At 41.5% G+C, this 20,758-nt stretch overlaps 1 protein-coding gene across 1 annotated transcript in view; it reads right to left on the reverse strand.

Moving 5' to 3' along the window:
* The window catches only part of Adarb2 (adenosine deaminase RNA specific B2 (inactive)), a 548,969-nt gene that overhangs the window by 192,776 nt on the left and 335,435 nt on the right, over positions 1–20,758 (reverse strand). Inside the window, exons 2-3 of the mRNA XM_051194782.1 lie at positions 13,952–14,038; positions 923–1,830 (exon numbers count right to left, since the gene is read on the reverse strand). Coding sequence (XP_051050739.1) covers positions 923–1,830; positions 13,952–14,038 — 995 coding nt within the window. The remainder of the gene's footprint in view (positions 1–922; positions 1,831–13,951; positions 14,039–20,758) is intronic.

Consider the following 20,758-nt stretch of genomic DNA (forward strand, 5'->3'; position numbering starts at 1 on the left):
CTCTCTCTCTCTCTCTCTCTCTCTCTCTCTCTCTCTCTCTCTCCTTCCTCCCTTTTTTCCTTCCTTTCCATTTCATACATGCCAGGCTGACCTTGAACTTGCTAGGTAGCTGAAGATAACCTCGAACTCTTTATCCTCTTGTCTCTACCTCCCCAGTGCAGGGATTACAGATGTGCACCACCATTCCTGGTTCACACAGTGTGGGGCAAGCACTAGACCAACTGAGTCATATCCACAGTCCCATAATTCTCATTCCTAACTTCTCTATCTTCCATCAAGTCTTTCTTCCTATGACTCTTGATCTGTGGCTAGTGTCTTACTGGGGAAATTTCTACCTAGTTGGAAACCACAACTTTAGAGGTCCTGGCCACTCCAAATGAGATAATCTCTGTCTTGGTTTGTTCAGAGTACTTAACTAGGAACTCAGCACAGGCCCCCAACCAACACACTTCTTTCTTCTTGGTTCTTTACTTTCTGAGTCGCTGGAGGGCCTGGCAAATGAATTCTGCCCCCTGAAGTCCCGGGCTCTTGATGGGGGACAGAATACCCTGCCCTCTGCTGGCTCCATTTGTTTGCTGTGACCCTGATTGTCTTTCCTCCCTAGTGGTTGATTCCATCATTGTGAAAGTTGCCTAGTTTTATGAATTCTATTATTACTTCTGTTCAGTTGCTGTGTCGATGATTTCTTTGCTTTCTTAACATTCCCACGATTCTCTGTCCACAAACCCCAGCAATTTCTCTCTGTGTGTGCTTAGGAAAGGGGTCTTTTCAGGAAGGCCATTGTTTCACCATACTCTGCTCACAGACTCCCTCACCCTGGGGGGTGGGAAGGACAGGCCCACTCTCCCATCACAGCAAGAATATCCCAACGCACACCCACACCTATCTTTCACCTGACAGGCTGCTACCCGAGAAGTCTCACCTGTGGCAAGAGGTTGCTTTTACTCCTGCTGGGCATGTGGCCAGGCAGCCGGATGTCGAAGAGGGCCTGCAAGGCAGCTTGTGCTGCTTGGCCCTTGGCCAGCTTCTTGCTGCGTCCAGAGCCTTCGAACGTCCTCCCGTCCACGCACACAGCCATGACAAAACTCTTGACTCGGGGCTTCTCGGCTGTTTCTGAGAGGCACACATACCGCAGGCCTGAACGTAACTCATTCAGCACCACTACAGGGTTCCTCTCACCCAGGGCCCCAGGGGTCAGCCTGGACCTATCAGGCAGAGCCTGGCCCATGAGGTCCAGTGTGTGGTAAAGAAGCCGTCCTCGCCGGTAGGCAGAGGACAGAAACTCAGTGTCGACGGGACGACAGCCTGGGAAGTCCTCATTTCTTGAGGATGGTTCAAACTCCTTGAACAAAGTGTCTGGGAAGTCGGCCTGGTCAGAGGTGAAGTCAGTACATGAACTGGTACTAGTGCCCATGGCTAGGTGGGCCTGGAATGCATTGGGGAACTGCACGAAGGATTTCAGAGCCATCTCTGCTGCCCGCATCTTGGCTTTCTTCTTAGTGGGGCCTGTGCCTTCAAATGTGAGTCCGTTCACTTCTACAGCCACTGCGAAGACCGGGGCGTGAACAGGGCCAGTCTGTGACACCATCCGGTACTGAAGACCGGGCTTCAGCTCATGCAGCTGGACCAGCGCATTCTTGGGTGTCATAGACCAGGAAAGCTTCTTCCAGATCAGCTGGAGTTTGCAGAAATGCCCCACATTTCCTTCCTCCAGGGGCCTTTTCCTTTTAATGCTGGGCGTGCTGCCTCTGGCCCAGTCTCCAGGGGGCAGAGGCCTAGTCCCCAGGTTGCTCACATTTCGGTTTTCCTTCACTTCAGCACTGCTGGTACCTGGAGGTGAGAACAAATTAGTCATGACCCAGGGCACTGGCAGGTCACCACTAATGATAGCAATTGTTGCTAATGACAGCTTTGTAAGGCTGGGAATCCAAGTTCATGGGTTCCTTGCTATCAGCACCTCCAGTCAGATCTGGGGAAGGTGCTGCAATGACTTCTGCAAGACACAAAGGAGGAGCAACAGTGAGGACCAGTTGCTATGGGGGTAAGACCTCCATCACTGGGCAGTTCTCAGAAAGTCAGGCTTGAAAAGAAATGAGAAAGAGACAGGCAAGGGCTGTGTTCTATGAGTGGTCCCACACTATTGTCTGTATAAGTTATGATGTTTTCACCTATAAGTGCCTACTTCCTCAGCACCCACATTATCTCTTAAACGGATGAGCAGCCCTGTCTATGTATGGTTTGGGGCAACAGCAGAAGTTAGAAAGGATTTTTTTGCAGTGATGGGTGCCTTCGTCCTCGCATGCTGCCAGGACTGCCAGGAATGGTGATGGATGCTTGTGATGCCCTTAGCACCAAAGAGCAGTAGGTAGGGCTTTGTTAAGGCCATTCTCTTTTATATCAAGCCCAGCAGAGTTTCTCAAAACTGAACCTCCCAATTCACATCTGGAAGTGCAAAATGTATCACCTGAGACCTCCATGGAGAGACAGGAGCCATTCAAATGAATTATACCATGTATTATACAGTTTCTGGGCCTCGGTCATTCTGGCTGTTTATAGAGCTGAGAGTGTGAGGGGCGCATAGGACCTCACCATCCAGCCCCATTGTCATCCAAAGCCACAGGGGCTGAGATTTGGCTTTGACTCTTCATCTGAATGTGGTTCTTGGACTTCTCTGTCTCAATCACCTGGGACTTCTTAACAAAGGGCACTTACTAGAAGTCATTTGTCTTTATAAATATAAATACCACATGTTGACATATCAAGGTAGGAAATGGTTTTAAATGAACCATATGACTTAGCTGCAAAACCGGGCTCTATTTCTCCTACAGGATAGCAGGAATCTTTGGATTACTCTTCTGATACTCTTCCCATTGTAGCCAGGCAAACATGAAAAACAGATAAAAATGCTAATGTATTTTAAGGATATTAAGGACATGCACCTTAAGATCAGTGGGAATGAGCACAGGTACAATTAAATTGCAAAAAAAAAAAAAAAAAATTAGGAACACCCACTGACAACAAAGAAACACTACCTACTCAGTAATATGTTGTTAGGGATACATCCTGGAACTGGGATTAATAAATATGTTCATTGTAGCATATTTTTTTTAAAAACTGGAACTGTAGGAAACACCTAACTTCCCACATCTAGAGGAATGGATAAGTTATAGTAGAATCAAACAACAAAATGATATACAACAATTTTATCTTAGTGGGCTCTAATATGCTTCAACATAAATCTCATCAACATAATGTTAGATGACAAAATGAACCTGCAAAGTAATCCATTGAGTAGGATAGAATGTCATAAGAATACTCACATGACACATTATTCATGTAATCATACTTGCAAAAGAACTGAAGACAATTATATCATAAAGACATATTCTCGTCTCCCAGAGGGGATGGAGGGAAGGGAAAGAAATAAGACAACAAAGGATGGATTCATTTGTGCCATTTTCTTTCTTTACAAAATTACATTGTATGTATGCATGTATGTATGTATGTATGTATGTATGTATGTATGTATACACCATAGCATGTGTGTGGAGGTCAGAAGGTCAGAGAACAACTTTTCAGGAGTCAGTTATCTTTTTCTACCATGTGGGTTCCGAGAATTAAGCATGGGTCATCAGGTTTGGTGGAAAAACACCTTCACCACCTGAACCATTTCACATTTTATATCTTTGCAAAAAAAAAAAACCTGACATAAAGTTCAGCAAAACTTGCTATAACCATACATAAAACTATACACACACACACACACACACACACACACACACACACACACACACACACACAGAGTCCTAAGGCTGATCTGGCTAGGCAGAACCATACCCAGGTTTGTCTGTGTATCTTGTGCTTGTTCTCAGGGGCTGGGAGCTCTCATCTCTGTGGCAGGTGTGAATGTGTCTTTTTTTTTTTTTTCCTCATTAAGCAAGTGGAAACTCTAGGTGAATTTTCCAGTGAGCACACAACCTCAAAACAGATACTGAATCATTGAATGTCTGGCTTGCTGTTGACACATGGACCTTCTTTTCTTGTGCAGCCTGAGAGCTACTTACATATAACTATGACTTATAACTGAGTGAAGATGAGTTTAAAGATAATTTAAGACTAGACATCTTGGATGGCTATTCTCTATTAAAAGCTGACCTGTCTAGAAAATCCCGGTTGTCAACTGCTACATGACCATGTGAATTGCCACATGACCCTTGCTGCACTTTGCTAGGGTATGTGCTTCTAGAATGCTAAATTCTCCAGTTTACTATAAAAACCCAAGAATTGATCCTCTACCAATTCCTGCCAGGCTCTATGTAATATATTGAGAACCCAACTTTACTGTATTTCCTTTTTCCTTAGTACTCAGTTAGTGGCTAGTATGGTCAACATTCTATAAGCAGGCAGGGGGGGGGGAAACTGAGGCTCAAAGAGCTGAACTAATTTTATTATAGAGGTTTCAAGCTATGTTGGGTGCATGATGGGCCTCAGTCCTAGGAATCTCACACTCCTCTCATCTGTGCAGTGGCTGTAAGTTGATTTTATGGACACAGAATGGCTGTGACAATTTTTTGGCCTTTGTAGATTAACACCCTTCCCCAGGCCATCTGGATATAATGAAGCCAAGTCTATCCCATGTGTGATGAGTCCTGAGGCTGATCTGGCTTGGCACAACTGTGTCCAGGTTTCTCTATGTACCTTGCACATGTTCTCGGGGGCTGGGAGCTCTAGCTCTGTGGCAGAGGGATGTGTGTGTGTGTGTGTGTGTGTGTGTGTGTGTCGTTTTCTCATTAAGCAGGTGGAAAGTAGGTTCAGGTGTATTTTCCAGTGAACCCATTGCTTCAAAACAGACACTGAATGCTTCACTGGCTGCTGGCACATGGACCTACTTCTCTCATGTAGTCTGAAAGCTACCTCGTTTGAGACCTGCCCAAATAGCTGCTGTGCTCCTAACCTCTCAGTTTATGGCATTGTTGTTAGAGAATAATGAAGAAGAAAGCACAATTTCACAGCCACAAAGGATGCCTTTGAAAATCAGGTGCCTTTCAGAGGTATCCCGACATTGGAGAATGTTCTTTTCAGCATGTACTCTACCTCCTCTTAGCTCAAAGCTAACTCATCGATCATAGCTATCATCATATCTTTATAAGGAAGCCCAAACAGCCTTTGCTAGGATGCTCCAGAGGGGGGCACTGGGATCTGCATTGAAAACAAGCTCAGCTTCTCAGTTTAATTTTATAAATTGTGAAATGGGCTTACTACTATCTCTATCAATTTGCTACTAAAAAGCTATTAGGCTTGGGGAGGTTAGTTTGTTCAAAAGTGTGAATCTGAGTTCTTTCTAAGTTATAACCATGCAATGCTCATTTGTTATGGATCTCAGCAAAAATAATTACCTTTTAGATGGCAAGTGCTAAATCTTAGCCATTTGTGTTAATCATTGTGTGCTCTGGGTATGCACACTGCAACAGACTCTGCCATCTAGGGTATTTCAAGCCAAGGGAAAGTGTACATTAGATTAAACCATGTGATTTTCCCAAACTGAACTCAAAATGGAAAATAAAGAGCAAACAAAACAATTCCCAAATCCCCACATCAGATTGCCTAGAAACCTGCTTGGAGCCTTCTAATTTCTTATTGATTTCTTACAACGTGGGGATTTAATAAGTGTGCCAGTGTGATTATGGTGGTCAGCATATCAGATGACCTCTGCTGTATTTTAGGGAATAGAACTCAGAAAATAATGTTTTTGTTCTACACATGATGAAATCCCTTTTATTTGTGTCCCTTCTGTAACTCTCAATATCTTACTATTGTAATTGTAATTCTTCATGTAACTTTGATTATTAGACCACGGTGTGAGTTCCTTTCTTTGTGTGTGTGTGTGTGTGTGTGTGTGTGTGCCTGTGCATGTGAGCATGTGCATGTGTGTGTGCCCAAGTGTGCATGTGTTTTTGTATGTGCATATATGTACATGGGCTTGTGTGAGTGTGTACAGGTGTGGACACCAAAGGTTGATGTTGGGTAACCTCTCACTTGAGACAGCATCTTCAACTGAGCATGGAGCTTGCCAAGTGGGCTAGGCTGGCTTGCCTGAAAGCCCCAGATCTTCTGGTTTTCTGCCTCCCAGCATTGGGATTATAGGTGCTCCCAGTACAGAACTTTTTACACAGGTGTTGGATGTCAAGCTCGGGTGTTTGTGCTTGTGAAGTATGAGTAACCATATGAACTGTGTTTCAGCTTGTTCGAGATCCTTTCTTAATAATCAAAAATTAGTAACAGCTGATTAAAAACTACAGACATTGGGTCCTGTCTTTGTTACAAGTTAGACTCTCTGGGATAACATTACCCATGGTTATATTACCAATGCAAAATGTGTTGGTTAACTGATCCTCAGAGTTCAGCAAGTACTTCAGAGCCTATCTAGACTTAGGCTGTGGTCTCTGTCTTGGGCCCCTTAGAACTTGAAGTGGTTCAGTTCAGTGCTCACTCCACAGGGTCTAGAATCAAGCAGGTGGGAGATCAAATGAAGCCTTTATTGTTTATGCTTATTAGAACCTTAGACAGATCATTCTGTGTAAGCTTTATTTCTTTAAATGACAGAAAATTTTACTTATATTTGCTTTATCAGTTGAGTGGAGGTGAATTAAGTGAGTATATGAATATCTCTGTCTGTCTACATATCATCTATATAATTTATCTGTCTATCTATCTATCTATCTATCATCTATCTATCATCTATACCTATCTATCCATCCATCATCTATCAGGCTTAGCAAAAAGACCACCTTAGGGGCATTTTAAAGTGCAGCAGGGAAGCAATGCAGAACCCCCTATGTCTATCCATATCCAGCTTTTCTTCATGACTATTTTATTAGCTGGTGTTTTTCATCAATTTACCTAGAATTTCCAGGATGTTTCAGACAGAAGGGTGAGTTGTTCTCTGATTTCTCTGGTATGCTTGATGGTAGATATTGATCTTACTCCCCGAACTATGGACAAAAGAACAGACCTGGCTCCCTAGGAGCAGAACGAAACACACACCCTGGTCTTTTTTCTTTGCTTGTCAAGGCGAACATTCACTCCTACTGGATTCTAGTGCATTGCCTGTACATCCATTCATGTGGATAAAAGCCCTATCTTTTCTTCTTGGGCTCCTCAATGTCGACAAGAACAACACAGACACAGGTAACACTCCTCTGTGACAATGTTGGAGACAAAAGAATCCTTCCTTACTCTAGTTTCACCTACAGCTACTCATATCCAGCTGCAGCCAAACTCATACCTAGGCGCCAGAGCATGTGGGCATTTTCTACTGCCTTTTCTGTGAACTCTTCATAGCTCTAATGTTGACATCACACATTCATATTTTCCTCTTCACAGAAAAGGCATTAAATACGTTCCAGTGCCCTCCTCTGACCCAGGAAATTATATTCATTTTTTCCTCCATTTAGTTAATAGGTTTTATACACCCAATTGTCACATATAATAATCGGCAGACTAAAAAAGTCAGGAGATAAAAATAAAAAATAAAAAATAAAACCCTCTGACTTTGAAGCACTGTGTGGGAGAACTACTGTGAAGCCATGCACTTGGGGAGTAGTGAGGAGATCTTTGTATCCTACAAAGAAATGTGGAGGCTTGTGTAAACACCGTGGCCCTTGTGCTGTCAATTTCCAGCCCTGCTCTGGGACTCTTGCTCTGGCAGTATGTGTATATAGCTGGGTTATGAGGGGACATGAGGACTTTCTACTTGTCTTGTTCTTCCTACCCACTGGGTACTTTATCTGAGATTATACCTTTCTTTGAGTATTTCTGGAGACACCTGGGGTGGAATCAGCGTGGTGTGCTTATTGGCTGAGTAGACTAGACCTTGGGCGATCTTATCTCTCTCTCTCTCTCTCTCTCTCTCTCTCACACACACACACACACACATACACACGCACACACACGCACGCGCACGCATGTGTGTACAAGTGCGTATTCATGAGTGTATCAGATCTGCGTCAGGATGCTGAGGAGGCAGAGGGGAAAGGAGAACGATGCTGTCACACTGCAGTGACAGAATGGCCACTCCAACTCCACCTGACACAGGCAGTCTCAGCTTTCATTGTGCCTCCCTCTCCTGATGAAACCCACTCCCAAGTAGACCACACACATGGCCTCAGTGCCCATGGTCCTTCTGCCTTGGTACAGTGGCAAATTGCCTCCTTCTTCAAGACATTGTAAAAGAAAACATCTCTGAACTGTGACTCTGTGACTGTCATAAGGTTCCCCCCCCCCCCAGGGAGTCACATGTGTCTTTCCATCATGGGAATTAGAGGGGAAAAGCAAGCAAATAACTACAGACGACATTAGATAAATACCATAAGCAACAGTAATAGAACAATCATGAGCAATTTGAAGACTGCCAGGCATTGAAAGAAAATGTCTAAGTCAGGAAGGCATCTGTATACGAAAATGAAAAATGAAATTATTCCATTCTGCTTCTCTCACAACTGGATTCTTCTCCAGAGCCTTATAAGTACATTATCTCATTTGACAAAACATGACAGCAATTATAATGCTAAGTTTAAAGGTCTAATGCATGAAGGAATTGTATTTTGGATAGGAAGGAAAATTGTATATTGTCATAGCTATGGCTACATATTTATTTTCCAAATAAGTCTGTTATTTGCAATTTGTTAAGTTTGATGACCTGGGCTGATGACATTTAGGAATTGTTAGACAAGGTGGTGGTCGGGTATTAAATGGTATCATGTTGCCATCATCCCTAAGAAACCATGCTTGCTTGCGGATTTCTTTATGTGCCTCCTCCATCTCTGCTGGCCCCTGTGCAGGCCAGAATCTTCTACTTGGTTATTATATACACCCGGCTTCCTCTCATGGCTTGACATCATTGGGATTGTATGCATCACTGGTAATGACTCTGTCATGTCTGTGGGTCAGGAGGGCTCTGGAGAGCCAGCCATCCAGTGCGACACGCTACATTTGAAGAGATAATATTGTTCCTGGTGAAGGTTATTCGGCTGCCAAGCAGCCCTGGTTTTAAAAACAGAACAGCTCCTCCCAGATGACAGGGCTTAACAACAGCAGAATGGCAGGCAGCTTGTTCTTCCCCCAGACAGTGGGGAGGGCTTGATGTGTAAAGGGGCAGGAGTTAGCCTAAACAGTGGGGTGCAAGACAGATAGGTTCAGGCTGAGGTATGCAGGAGGTAGCAAGAGCTTGACATTTGCTGGTGTGTGTGGGTGGGACAGTTTAACAGCTGCAGAAGTTGGTAGAAGATGCTGTCTTCCAAAGCTTGTCATGAGAAACTACGAAACTGTGAGGCCGGGTGCATGGGATTCAGAGAAAAGCAGATGTAGTTGACAGGGAGATGTCAAGACCAAAGGCAATATGAACTCTTGGTCTTAGTTTGTCACTGAATCTGAGCCGAATCCCAACTTCTGAGCAGAGGGTAGGGCCAGGATAGACAGAAATACATTGCATTTCTGTGTTGCAAGGTGAAGCCTTCTCAGAACTGAATGCTGAAGGCAGACAAGTCTTGAAAACACAGTATTGTGTTAGTCTCCTGGCTTAGATTCAGCCTACGTGAATTGGCTCCTAGATACCAATGTTCTGTAGGCAGAACATTGTGTGTAGTGGATGTGCCCTCACTATTTTTCTCTGTCTCTCTGCACAACTTTTTTAAATGGAGACATTCACAGCTCTAGGCAATACCTTTTATGCATTCCATGTTTCCAGGATCTAGATCACTGCTGAAAAGCTTTCTTGAACAGTTGAAAGCAGGTAAATGGTTAAACATGAGCTGTCTTTACATCAGAGCAGATCCAGAGGATGCAAATGAATGAGGCATGGGGATAGAGGAGGTTCAAATGTGCTTTTTCCCACCCATGCTTCCACACACATGTTTATATGTGCTACACATATGTACACAGAATATACATTTACCACACATACCACTCTCATACACTAAAGACATATACACAACAAACACAGTCATGCCATACACATGTATACAGCACAAACACTACCCACACCATGGACATATATATCTCAAGTACAAATGTGTAAAAATAGTTTTCTGAATAAATTAACAGCATTTAGGGAGGAAATCAGGTCTGAGAAGATGACTTAGTGGGCAAAGTACTTGCTATACAAATAGGAAGACCTGAATTTTGGCCTCTATCACCCAGCTCCTGTTAAAGTCAGCAGTTGCCATGGACATCTGCAACCTCAACACTGGGGTGTAGACAAAGGCAGATCTCACAGACTGCTTTACAGATAGCCTGATAGAGACATGGATATTAGGTTCAGTGAAGAGACACTGTCTCAAAGTCCACAAAACAAAAGAAAATGAAGGGAGAAAGATAGAGGAAGACATCCAGTATCCTCCTCTTGTGTCCACGTACATATGCCTGCACAGTCACATGCATACACACACACACAATACACCCCCACATATCTAACCACACATACACACATAAAAAACAAATGAATCCATTAATAAAAAAACCAAAACGAGGCTCCACAAGCACTTCAAAAGTATTTTAATGTATAACAACTAAAAATTATTTTTATCCATACATTTCTTTCCATTAGCCAGTAAACCAAATCAGAGGAAAATAGTTTTAATTGCAATTATAACCCATCCTTGACCAAGCATTCCTTGTGTTCTATGCCCCTGCCTCTCCTCAACTCTATAACTTTCTGTGTTGGTAATCCCCTCAGAAGCCAAAGAGTAAACATGCATGAGGAACTCCTTGACCCCAAATTAGGCTCGTACTTTCCTGACTGGTCAGCCTCAGGAGGGAGTCAAATACTGGTGGTGTGTGTGTGTGTGTGTGTGTGTGTGTGTGTGTGTGTGTGTGTGTGTGTGACTTTTTTCAGTGTCCTTTGGATAGATCAGTGACTCTACAAAGGTTCTGGGTTTTTAAGATCTAGGGTCTTTAGTTGCTACATAAAAGTGGCTCCAGAATTTCTATAAGTTAGAATCCATTTGCTTCTCTTTCTTTAAAAGTTCCCTAGGTAACTCCATGCTTTCTCTTCCTAATTCAGCCAGCTCCCAGCAGCTCCAGGTGGAGAGAACAGAAAACAGAATTCAAATTTCTCTCATGTCAGAATAAATTCAGCACATACATACAATATACTTTCTAACTCCTCTCTTCCCAAGGTTTCTGAGGTAGTCATCCATGACTTGACGGGTCTGGAAACTTTTGATTTTTGTCAAACCACAAGCCTTGCTAAGCGAGGACCTCAGAAATCAGGGCCAAGAACCCCTGTCTAAACCCCATCAGTTTCTTCCCCTTTCTCTCCACATCTACTCCTTTCTCTAGAAATTAAATGATTCAAGCAGACAATTGTGACAATCTGGCAAAGTTCTGACCTTTGAGCACTCTCAACTTTACTTTTGGCCAGCGATGCAGGGAAATTTGATGGCTACTATTTATTGCCAACTTGACAGGATCTAGACACTATCCCCTAGGAGAAAAATCTATGGACATGTTTGTGGGGGAGGTTCTAAGATTATTTTAGCTAAGGTGGGAAGACCCTTCCTAGATTTAGTGGCATTTTCCCATGGGCTGAGAGCTTGAACTGAAAAGGAAAAAGTAAGTTGAACCTTTGCGTTCATCCCTTCCTGATTCCTGATGGTCGATGCAATGTGACCAGCCAGGTCATACTCTGCAGCCATGACTTCCCTGCCATGATAACCTTGAATTGTGAGGCAAAATAAACACTCCCTCCCTTAAGTTGCTTTTGTTGGCATTTGTCACAGCAATGAGGACAGTGACTAATCACAGGAAGAAATATCTCTTTCTTATAGGATTAACAATTGTCTAGAGAGGCAGTGCCCACAATGGTATGTTGTGATTCTTAGAGGCTGATGGCAACATAGACAACATCCCCATGGAAATCTCTGTCAGTGTTTTTGCTTGATTCAGCCCATTACCTTAGCAACCACCAATAGCACATGGCTGCCTTCCTGTCTCACAAGCACATTCTTAGCTCATTTTAGTTGAAAAAGAAGTCCATCTGTTAGGTGATATTAAGATGCAGAGAGATGTTCTTATGGGGTGTTCAGCCTCCTCTTTTAAATGCTTGACAATATGCCACAGGTAAGGGGAACACAGGGTAAGCCAAACACCCCCCCCAGAATTCCCCCTCCCTTCCCCTCTCCTCCTCTCCCCTTTCCTCTCCTTTGCTTTTCTCTCCTCTCCTCTCCCCTCACCTCTCCTTCCCTTCAGCCCCCCTCCTCCACTACCTTCTCTTTCTCTTCTCTTCTCCCCTCCCTTTTACTCTGCATCCCTCCCCTCCCCTCTCCTCTCTTCTCCTCTCCTCTCCTCTTTTATCCTCTCTTTCACTCTTGGTTCCTCTCATTCTTACTTTCTATTCTGAGCCCTCGTTATTGATCTAAGCAGAAGGGATGGATATAATCTCTTTCCTTAACCCAGCTTCAATATTAGATACCTGATGATGCCTCATTCTTTTCTAGCTTTATTCACTACAGATGTTTCAATAGAAAACCCCTAGTTATCCTTTTACTTGTTAAAGAACTGTAAAATACATTCTCTGAGACACCATTATATTACAATCATTTAACATTTTTTTTCTGTAGTTAGAAGAGGAAAATGAAAGAAAGAGAAAAGAATCTAAGAATACTAGTTTATTTCCTACACTCTTTGGGGCTTTTGGTCACAGATTAGTGGTATTTTCTTATCCTTAAGATGATGATGGGACTCTAGACTCCAAGTGAGGAAGGAATTCCACAAGAGGACAGGATGTTATATGAAACTAGGACTTTAGCTAAGGGCAGATTTCCTGGTGATGGTAACTGTCTAGGTGAGATCTGAAGCTTTGGACAGGGGTAAGTATGCATATACACCAACTGTGGATGAGCATGGTCTGCATGTACACCAACTGTGGACGAGCATGGTCTGCACATAAACCAACTGTGGCTGAGCATGGTTTGCATGTACACAAACTGTGGATGGGCATGGTCTGCACATACAACTGTGAATGAGCATGGTCTGCACATACAACTGTGGATAAATATGGTCTGCACATAGAACTGTGGATGAGCGTGGTCTGCACATACACCAACTGTGGATGAGCATGGTCTGCACATGCTACTGTGGATGAGCATGGTCTGTACATACACCAACTGTGGATGTGCATGATCTGCACATGCAACTGTGCGTAAGTGTGGTCTGCACATACAACCTAGATGAGCACGGTATTTGGTAAAGATGGAGCTGCACTGGGAGATAGGATTCCGGTGAAGGGTAGAACTAGAATTGGGAGTGGGATTCCAAATGAGGACAGAACTTCAGGTGAGGATTCAACTACAGGGATGAGGGACTGTAAGGGACGATGGTATTCCATGGGAACATGAGACTCTGGCTGGGGACAGGACTCTGCATGAGTGTGGCTTTGAATGTAGAGGGGGATGACAGATTAGAGATGATCCCATGCATAGATGGCATTGCCACTAAGACTGCATAGATTTGGTCCTATAGGTGGGGTGGGCTGATGGTCAGGGTGGTTTGCGGGTAATGCTGGTACGATGTTAATGATGGGATTATGTGTGGGCACAAGGCTGTGGCTGAGGATAAATATCTGTATGAGTTTTGTTCTGAAGGTGAAGATGGACTTCAGACGAGGACAAGACTCTGGGTAAGAACTCCATACTTCAGGTGATGGTAGGACTCCATACTTCCACACAACTGTGGGGATATGGAGAGTGTGGGCTGGTTGCAGGTGTGGATGGAACTATGGGTAAGGATATAACTGTTGAGGAAGATAAGTCTGCTAGAGATGGGAGCAGGATCTCCTATACTGAGCAAGATCAGCCAGCTCCCTCTCCTTGGCTATAAGGAAACAGAAAAAGCCACTCCCACCCCCGTGCATATATATAGAGGACCTCTTTGCAAGAGAAGTGAGGTTGCTTACTTAGATTGTCTTCATCCTCTGTGTTTATGGTGCCAGGACTTAGGTACTTGAAGGGAGCGAGGAAGGTTGACAATATGCTTACTTTGTCTGAAAAGAGAAAGAAGAGGAAATGCACTTTTGATATCAAGTTTCAGAAAAACCTAATGCTTTCATATGTTTCTGTTCTCAAAAGATTGGACAAGGGAGGTGGAAAGATCATCGTGGCTGCAGACACTTCATTCTGGCTCCATCTTTTATTCAATTTCTGACAGCATTTTATCAAATTCCTCTCTCCATTCATCTTAAAGCCTTATGATTTCCATCTATCTTCCCTTATTTATTTATTTTTGGCATCTTCTCTGCTTTCATTCTACATCCCTGAAGCCTTCAATTGTGTTCAGAGTAACAACCTTTCATCTACAAAAAGGTGGTTAGGCTAAAACCTATTAAGGAAATTTTTAGAAAAAAAAAAAGTTGAGTAAAACAATTCCACAATTAAGAGAGGATTGCCCTCCAAGAGACAAGGATTCTCCCAAACCCTCACATGTGAAACATGCTCTGAGCTCTTGAATTATAAACATGAAATAATTATATACATGAAATAGAGTCTGAGAAACACACACACACACACACACACACACACACACAGGCTCATTGAATCCATAGTCATGTCACTTAGTGGGTGTATTGGTAGAAGCACTAGAAGTGAGAATTAGGCTAGAGTCAGGTAGAGGGCCTGAACTGTCCTGGGGATGGTCAAATGTCATTAACATTGATGGAATTCAGTGTCAAGGAGGAACAGTTGACTTTCTGCACCCATTCTGTCATGATTGATGTGTCTTTGACTCTGTAGTCCAGGCTGGCTTTGAACTTGAAATTTTCCTACCTCAGCCTCCCACAGACAAGGATTTCTTGCTCAACTGGCAATTCCTCTCTTGAACAGAGAGGTGAAGGAATTCTAGGTGGGAAGTGCTGCTGGGAAATACATTTTAAAATGAATAATTAAATAGAGTCTAAGTTCCTTATTTTAGAAGTTTCCACTGAACAAAATATACTACAGAAGCTGCGAATATCTGTTCACACAGCACTTACTCTCTACTGCCAGAGGCTCAGTGCAGGGGACTCTCAGAAACCACACTCTCCTTGTGTCTGCAAAACCATCTCTGTTTCATTATGAATCTGGACCACAGTCATTAAAGGGCCACAGATGAAAGTGCTACATTACTTGTCTGCTGTGGTGCAGCATTAGAGGCATTTCTGATCTCCTCTTAAGCTGCTTGGGGCACTGGTCATGAAGGACTTTGTTGCTGTGCTGTACAGGGCCCTTTCCTTCTCCTCTGCAGCCTTTCCCACTTGAGGGCAGGATGTTTTAGTGGGGTCACCATGTTCAACACTGCCTCTTGTCTCTTCCTGTTATTACAGAGGACTCCTGCCTGTACCAGTATTCCCATTTGCACTTATACCTTGATCTAAGTGCAGATACCCATGAAAACACTCACTGATGGTTTTAACTGCCCTTAGCCTTCAGGCAACCAGACCCAGGCTGGAACTTGCTCTTTTCTTTCAAGGTTGAGCCTATTTTCTTTTTAGACAAGCTTTCCAGAGGCCAGAGGAGATCACATTGAAATTCATCTCAGAGCCTGTTAACAGCTGTTGTTTCCAGTAGGGACAGGCACCAATATAGTGTTCACACAAAGAGAACAATAAATAACTGTAATATGAAGTGCCTGCCCCTCCTTCATTCTACCAAACACGAAGGATGAATACAGCAAAGGCTTTGCTCCCCCTGAGCTCTCATCACCCAAGCTCATTTAGTCCAACAGAATGAAATACCTTGCTTGAGTTATAATTTCATTAAGTGAGTCCAATAACGTTGCACAAAGACTGTGAAGCTCAAATGATTTTGTCTGGAGGATCTCGAAATGAAATTGTAATTTTTTAATAAAGCAGGAACACCAGCAAAACCCCCACAAAATATACCAAACTATTTCACAGCACAACTGTGAAATATGTAAAGACTATTTAAGATCTATCCACATCTTCACTTTTTTGCCATTGCTGGGCTCCCCCCCCCATGTCTATCAAACAAAAAGAATGCATCCAGTTGAAACCAAATTTCAGATGAACAGTGTTTTTCAGTGTACATATATTCCCCATATTGTGTGAGGCAAATATAAACCAGGGCAAGTACTTACTGTTTATCTGAAGTTCATGTTTAAGGCAAAGGGTGTGGGTAGACATATCTGTAAGGAAGATATTCTACTGGCCAATGAGCACATTATAATTAATATCTGCTGTTTTTAAGGAAGTGCAAGTGCAAGAAAATACACAATGAAATACCACACCGCACCCACAGGATAGCTATTGTAAACAAGACAGAAAATAGAGGGATGGTAACAGTGTAGGGAAAGTATAAATCTTGAGCTCCATTGATAATAACATGGAGCAGTGTACTGCTGTGGATATAGCAATCCCTTTAATATGTCAATACCTTAAAGAACTAAAAGCTTCACTTCATGGTAGCTTAGAGAGGGAGGTTCAAGTGTTCACTGTCAGATGGATGAATAAATGAAAATGTGGTACATCCTCATAGTGAAATATTACTCACTATGTAGAAGAAAGAAACCCCATATGCAATTTGCCCACATATGGTTGAAATTACAGGCTTTATAGTAAAAGACAAATGCTGTATGATCTCATTTATATGCACAGTCTGAAAAGTCTAAGGCATGGGGGGTGGAGGGGAAAGAGATGCTAGTCAAAGAACATAAAGCTTTCATGTAAGAGAATACATGTTATTCCCTAACAAACAGCCTCATTGTGGTAGGTAACAGCAATGCACTGAACACTAACAGTTTGGTAAGAATAGATTTTATGTCCTTAGTGTAGACACACACACACACACACACACACACACACACACACACACACACACACACAATGGTAACTATGAGTGGTGATGGGTATATTAACCTAATTATGATAACTATACAATTCATACCTCTATTAAATTATAAGTTATATATTTATATAATTTATAAAATGTAAATTATATTTACATTTATATTTAAATTTATATGACTTTGAGCCAATTAAATATTTTTAAATTAAAATAAATAATTACCACATCAAAGACAGTAAAACTTAGCTAAATATTTATCTAAAAATATTTATTTATTTTATTTTATGTGTATGAGTTTTCCTTGCATGTATGTATATGCATCACATGCCTGCCAGGTGCCCTTGGAGATCAAAAGAGAACATTGAATCCCCTGGAACTTGAATTATGGATGATTGTGCCTCACCATGTGTATACTGGGAATTGGACCTGGATCCTTGGAATGAGAAATAAATGGTCTCAACTACTGAGTCATTGCTTCATCCCTCAAATAGCTTATATTTTCCTTAGCAGTCCTAATGTCTCATGAAGTTTTATTTTCTCTAGTAGATTTTATATCTCAAGGGCCACTTTATACAAACCAAATGACGGCAACCAATTAAAACAGGGAGCTCAGTCGTGCACAACTAAAGAGCCAATTGTTTGTTATCTGCTACCAGCATTGCTTTATTCAAGAGAAATACCTTCATTCCAGAAATAATGATTTTTTTAAAGACAGAACTTAACACATCATTATAATATTCTCAGAAAATGGTGAACAACTATATTTTCAGTACACAGAAAAACTAAAGCCAAGTAATTTGATGTCAGTGCCTTTCCTTATGGCCTCCTGGATGCCTCTTGTCTGTTTGACACCATATTCAACTAGTTAAATGTGAATGGAACTTTAGTACTCAACCAATTCTCATTTCATAAGTTTCACAGACATCTTTTGAAAAGCATATTTCATGCTGATTGCTAATGAAAGATGGAGGCCTTATTCCATTAGACTCAATTTTAAGCATTTCAGGTGTATGAAGTATTCTTTGCACTTCTAGTTGCCCCCTCAAACTCTGAATGGTTGGTGATGAGCCCAGTGGCTCTCCAAGGAACAGCCTGGAAGGGGCTCACTAGATCCTTCTGCTCTGAAGCCATTCTTATCTTTTGTTTCTTAGCTCTTATCCACACTGTTTGATGTAGCTCCAACTCATGTTATATGATGTAAGCCCATTGGAAACTGACCTGGAGAGCTACAGCAGCCCTGGCATAACTCTAGAATAGAAGACAAGAATGGATTCCACTAAAGGTTGGCTCATAACTGGCCAAACACATGATTCATTAAATGCATTGCTTCAAATGTTTTAGGGCATTTGCATTATAAACCATATTACTTGTAGAACAAATAGCTTTCTGTTATTGAATCATAATATGGTTTATAATGTAGGTTTTTGGGGTGGTGGTGGAGAAACATTCGGGGAAGAATTTTCGAGTCATGAAAGGACTTTTTTTGGAACCTCATGACATGAGAGAACTGGAACTTGCAAGACATAGGACCAACGATGTCATTAGCATTATATTAATTGGAAAGCCACTGACAAAGAGCTAAAAGATCTACTTACTGGAATAACTTGTGGCTATTTTAATATCATTATCATCATGTTTAGAACTTAAAACATCTCAATAGCTTAATAGATTAAGTACTGTTTCATGTCAACATTAACAATCTTTGAAGATTTAATTCATGTACACTGGAACTTTGCTGTATTTTACTGATAGTTTGAAGTGAGTATTATCTTTGTATGCAACTGTAGCTTATCTATCATGAAAAAGACATGTGAACAAACCAAAAAAAATATCTTCATTTGGTAGCAGAGATTTGTGACTCCTCCAGTGTCCCTCCCCAGAAGAACACTAGTTATAAAATACTGATCATTAAGAAGCATGGCTGAAATATGTATGCTAACATATATTTTGGCTAACCAAAATGTCTATATGTGTTGAAGGTAGTTTATTAGGAAATGAGTTATCACATATAATCAGTGATGGCCTGATTTTCTTTGGTGTACTTTTTCCAGGCAAAGAAACAGAGACATTGGCTTTACAGCTAAATAACACACCTGTGCTAATCCACAGTGCTGTAAATGTACTTACCTACATTCCAATCTGGGGGCAGGATTGTTTAAGGAACTCTTCATTCCTCCCCTCTGATTTTTAAATCCCAGAGTGAAAATGTCTTTGTTGCCAAATTTTCTGAATTAATTGACCTTGTATTTTCTTTATGAAATTTATTTTTTCTGTGTTTTGTCACCTATCATATATTTAAAACCAACAGAAAAGTGCTATCCTTGATTTTAAGGCATATAACAAAAAAGTCATGTGATGAATGATTGATATTATGATTAAAAGACTTAAAAGGTATTATTTAGGAGAAAATATGTGTGCTTTCTCTAGAAGCAATCACTTGCACTGTATTCATAAACAGAAGTGATGATGGTTAGCTAAAACTCAGTGACAGACCATGATGAGGAATATCTCCATATGTGAAAATAGAGTGACACTCCCTCCTTACTGCCCAAAGTCAAAGCCATAACCTGATACCACTGAGAATAGGATGCAGTAACTTTTCAGTTTGTCTTGTTGCTTTCCTTTAGATAAAGAGGAGGAGTTGTAGAGGAACTATCACCTTCTTCCTTGTGAGCAGAGAACCTATGAGCATGTTATAGGATCCCAATCCTCTGCCTAGGTCCTAGGAAGAGCACAAAGGAAGGGTCATTAACAAGGGTGGGAAATGTTATTGGCCATGATGTATTTGATGACTTGTATCACTATAATCAACATTAAAATAAAACAAAATATACGAAGTGACTGTTTACAATGTTGGATAGAAAATGGTGAACAAAAACTGTCTCTGAGAAAAGTGAATAACTTTCTAGTAGAAAGAGACTTCCTACAGTGTCCACAGTGATACCCACAAGTTGATGTGAGCAAATAACAAAGATGTGCCACTAAGTCAAGTGGAGTTTAAAGTCAGAAGGAAGCTCCATCCAGAGAGACAGGGATCAAGACATTGCTGGAGTTCTATGTTATCATAGCTATACATGAATGAAGGGAGACTGTGAGCCTAACAGAGGCTCTTAATGATGGAGAAAGTGTCAGGAGGCTTCAGAGTAATGAAGGCAGAGGTCAGGCAGAGGATAAACCTTGTTTAGTAGGAATCTTGGAAAGGTCCTATCTCAGGACTGGTTATTCCCTAGCTGAGGTAAGCAAGCCTATTGGCTTGCAATAAACTTTTTTCCAGAAGAAAAGTCAAGAGATACTGCAAAACCCAGATTCTCAACAACACAGCATCTTTGATGTCTAGAAGATAGAAACAGTGATAATGATATTGTGGACAAGAAGCCAGAAAACAGAACTACAGTGATGTTGAAATTGGCATAAGGTCTTTTTATAGAGGTTATAAGGCTCTTTAAGAAGTTTAGTGGAAAAAAGAAAGAAAAACAAAGAAAGAAAACAAAGAAAGAAAAAGAATTTTAGTGAAGCCAGGCTTGGTAGTGCACTCCTTTAATACCAGAGCCTGGGAGGCAGAGGCAGGCAGATCTCTGTGAGTTTGAGGCTAGTCTGCTTTTCATAGCAAATTTAATGCCAACAAAGGATTCATAGTGAAATCCTGCTTCAAAAACAAACAAACAACAACAACAACAAAAGAGAATTTTTAAAGAAACCATGGACCTAGTGACTAGAATTAATCTTGGTAGAGAAACAAAAATTTAAAAATAAAACTCTAAAAATGAAACACTTGAAGCTAAAAACTGTAATATTTGAAGCAAAACATTCTTTAGATAGTAATTAGCTCAATAAATATAATTAAAAATTCTAACCACTGTCACTTAAAAAAATAGACATATAGCTAAAAAAATCATCAAAAGAACACATGAAATAAGGCTTTGATT

This window comes from Phodopus roborovskii, unplaced genomic scaffold (assembly GCF_943737965.1).
Source record: "Phodopus roborovskii unplaced genomic scaffold, PHOROB, whole genome shotgun sequence".
NCBI classification, from domain to species: domain Eukaryota; kingdom Metazoa; phylum Chordata; class Mammalia; order Rodentia; family Cricetidae; genus Phodopus; species Phodopus roborovskii.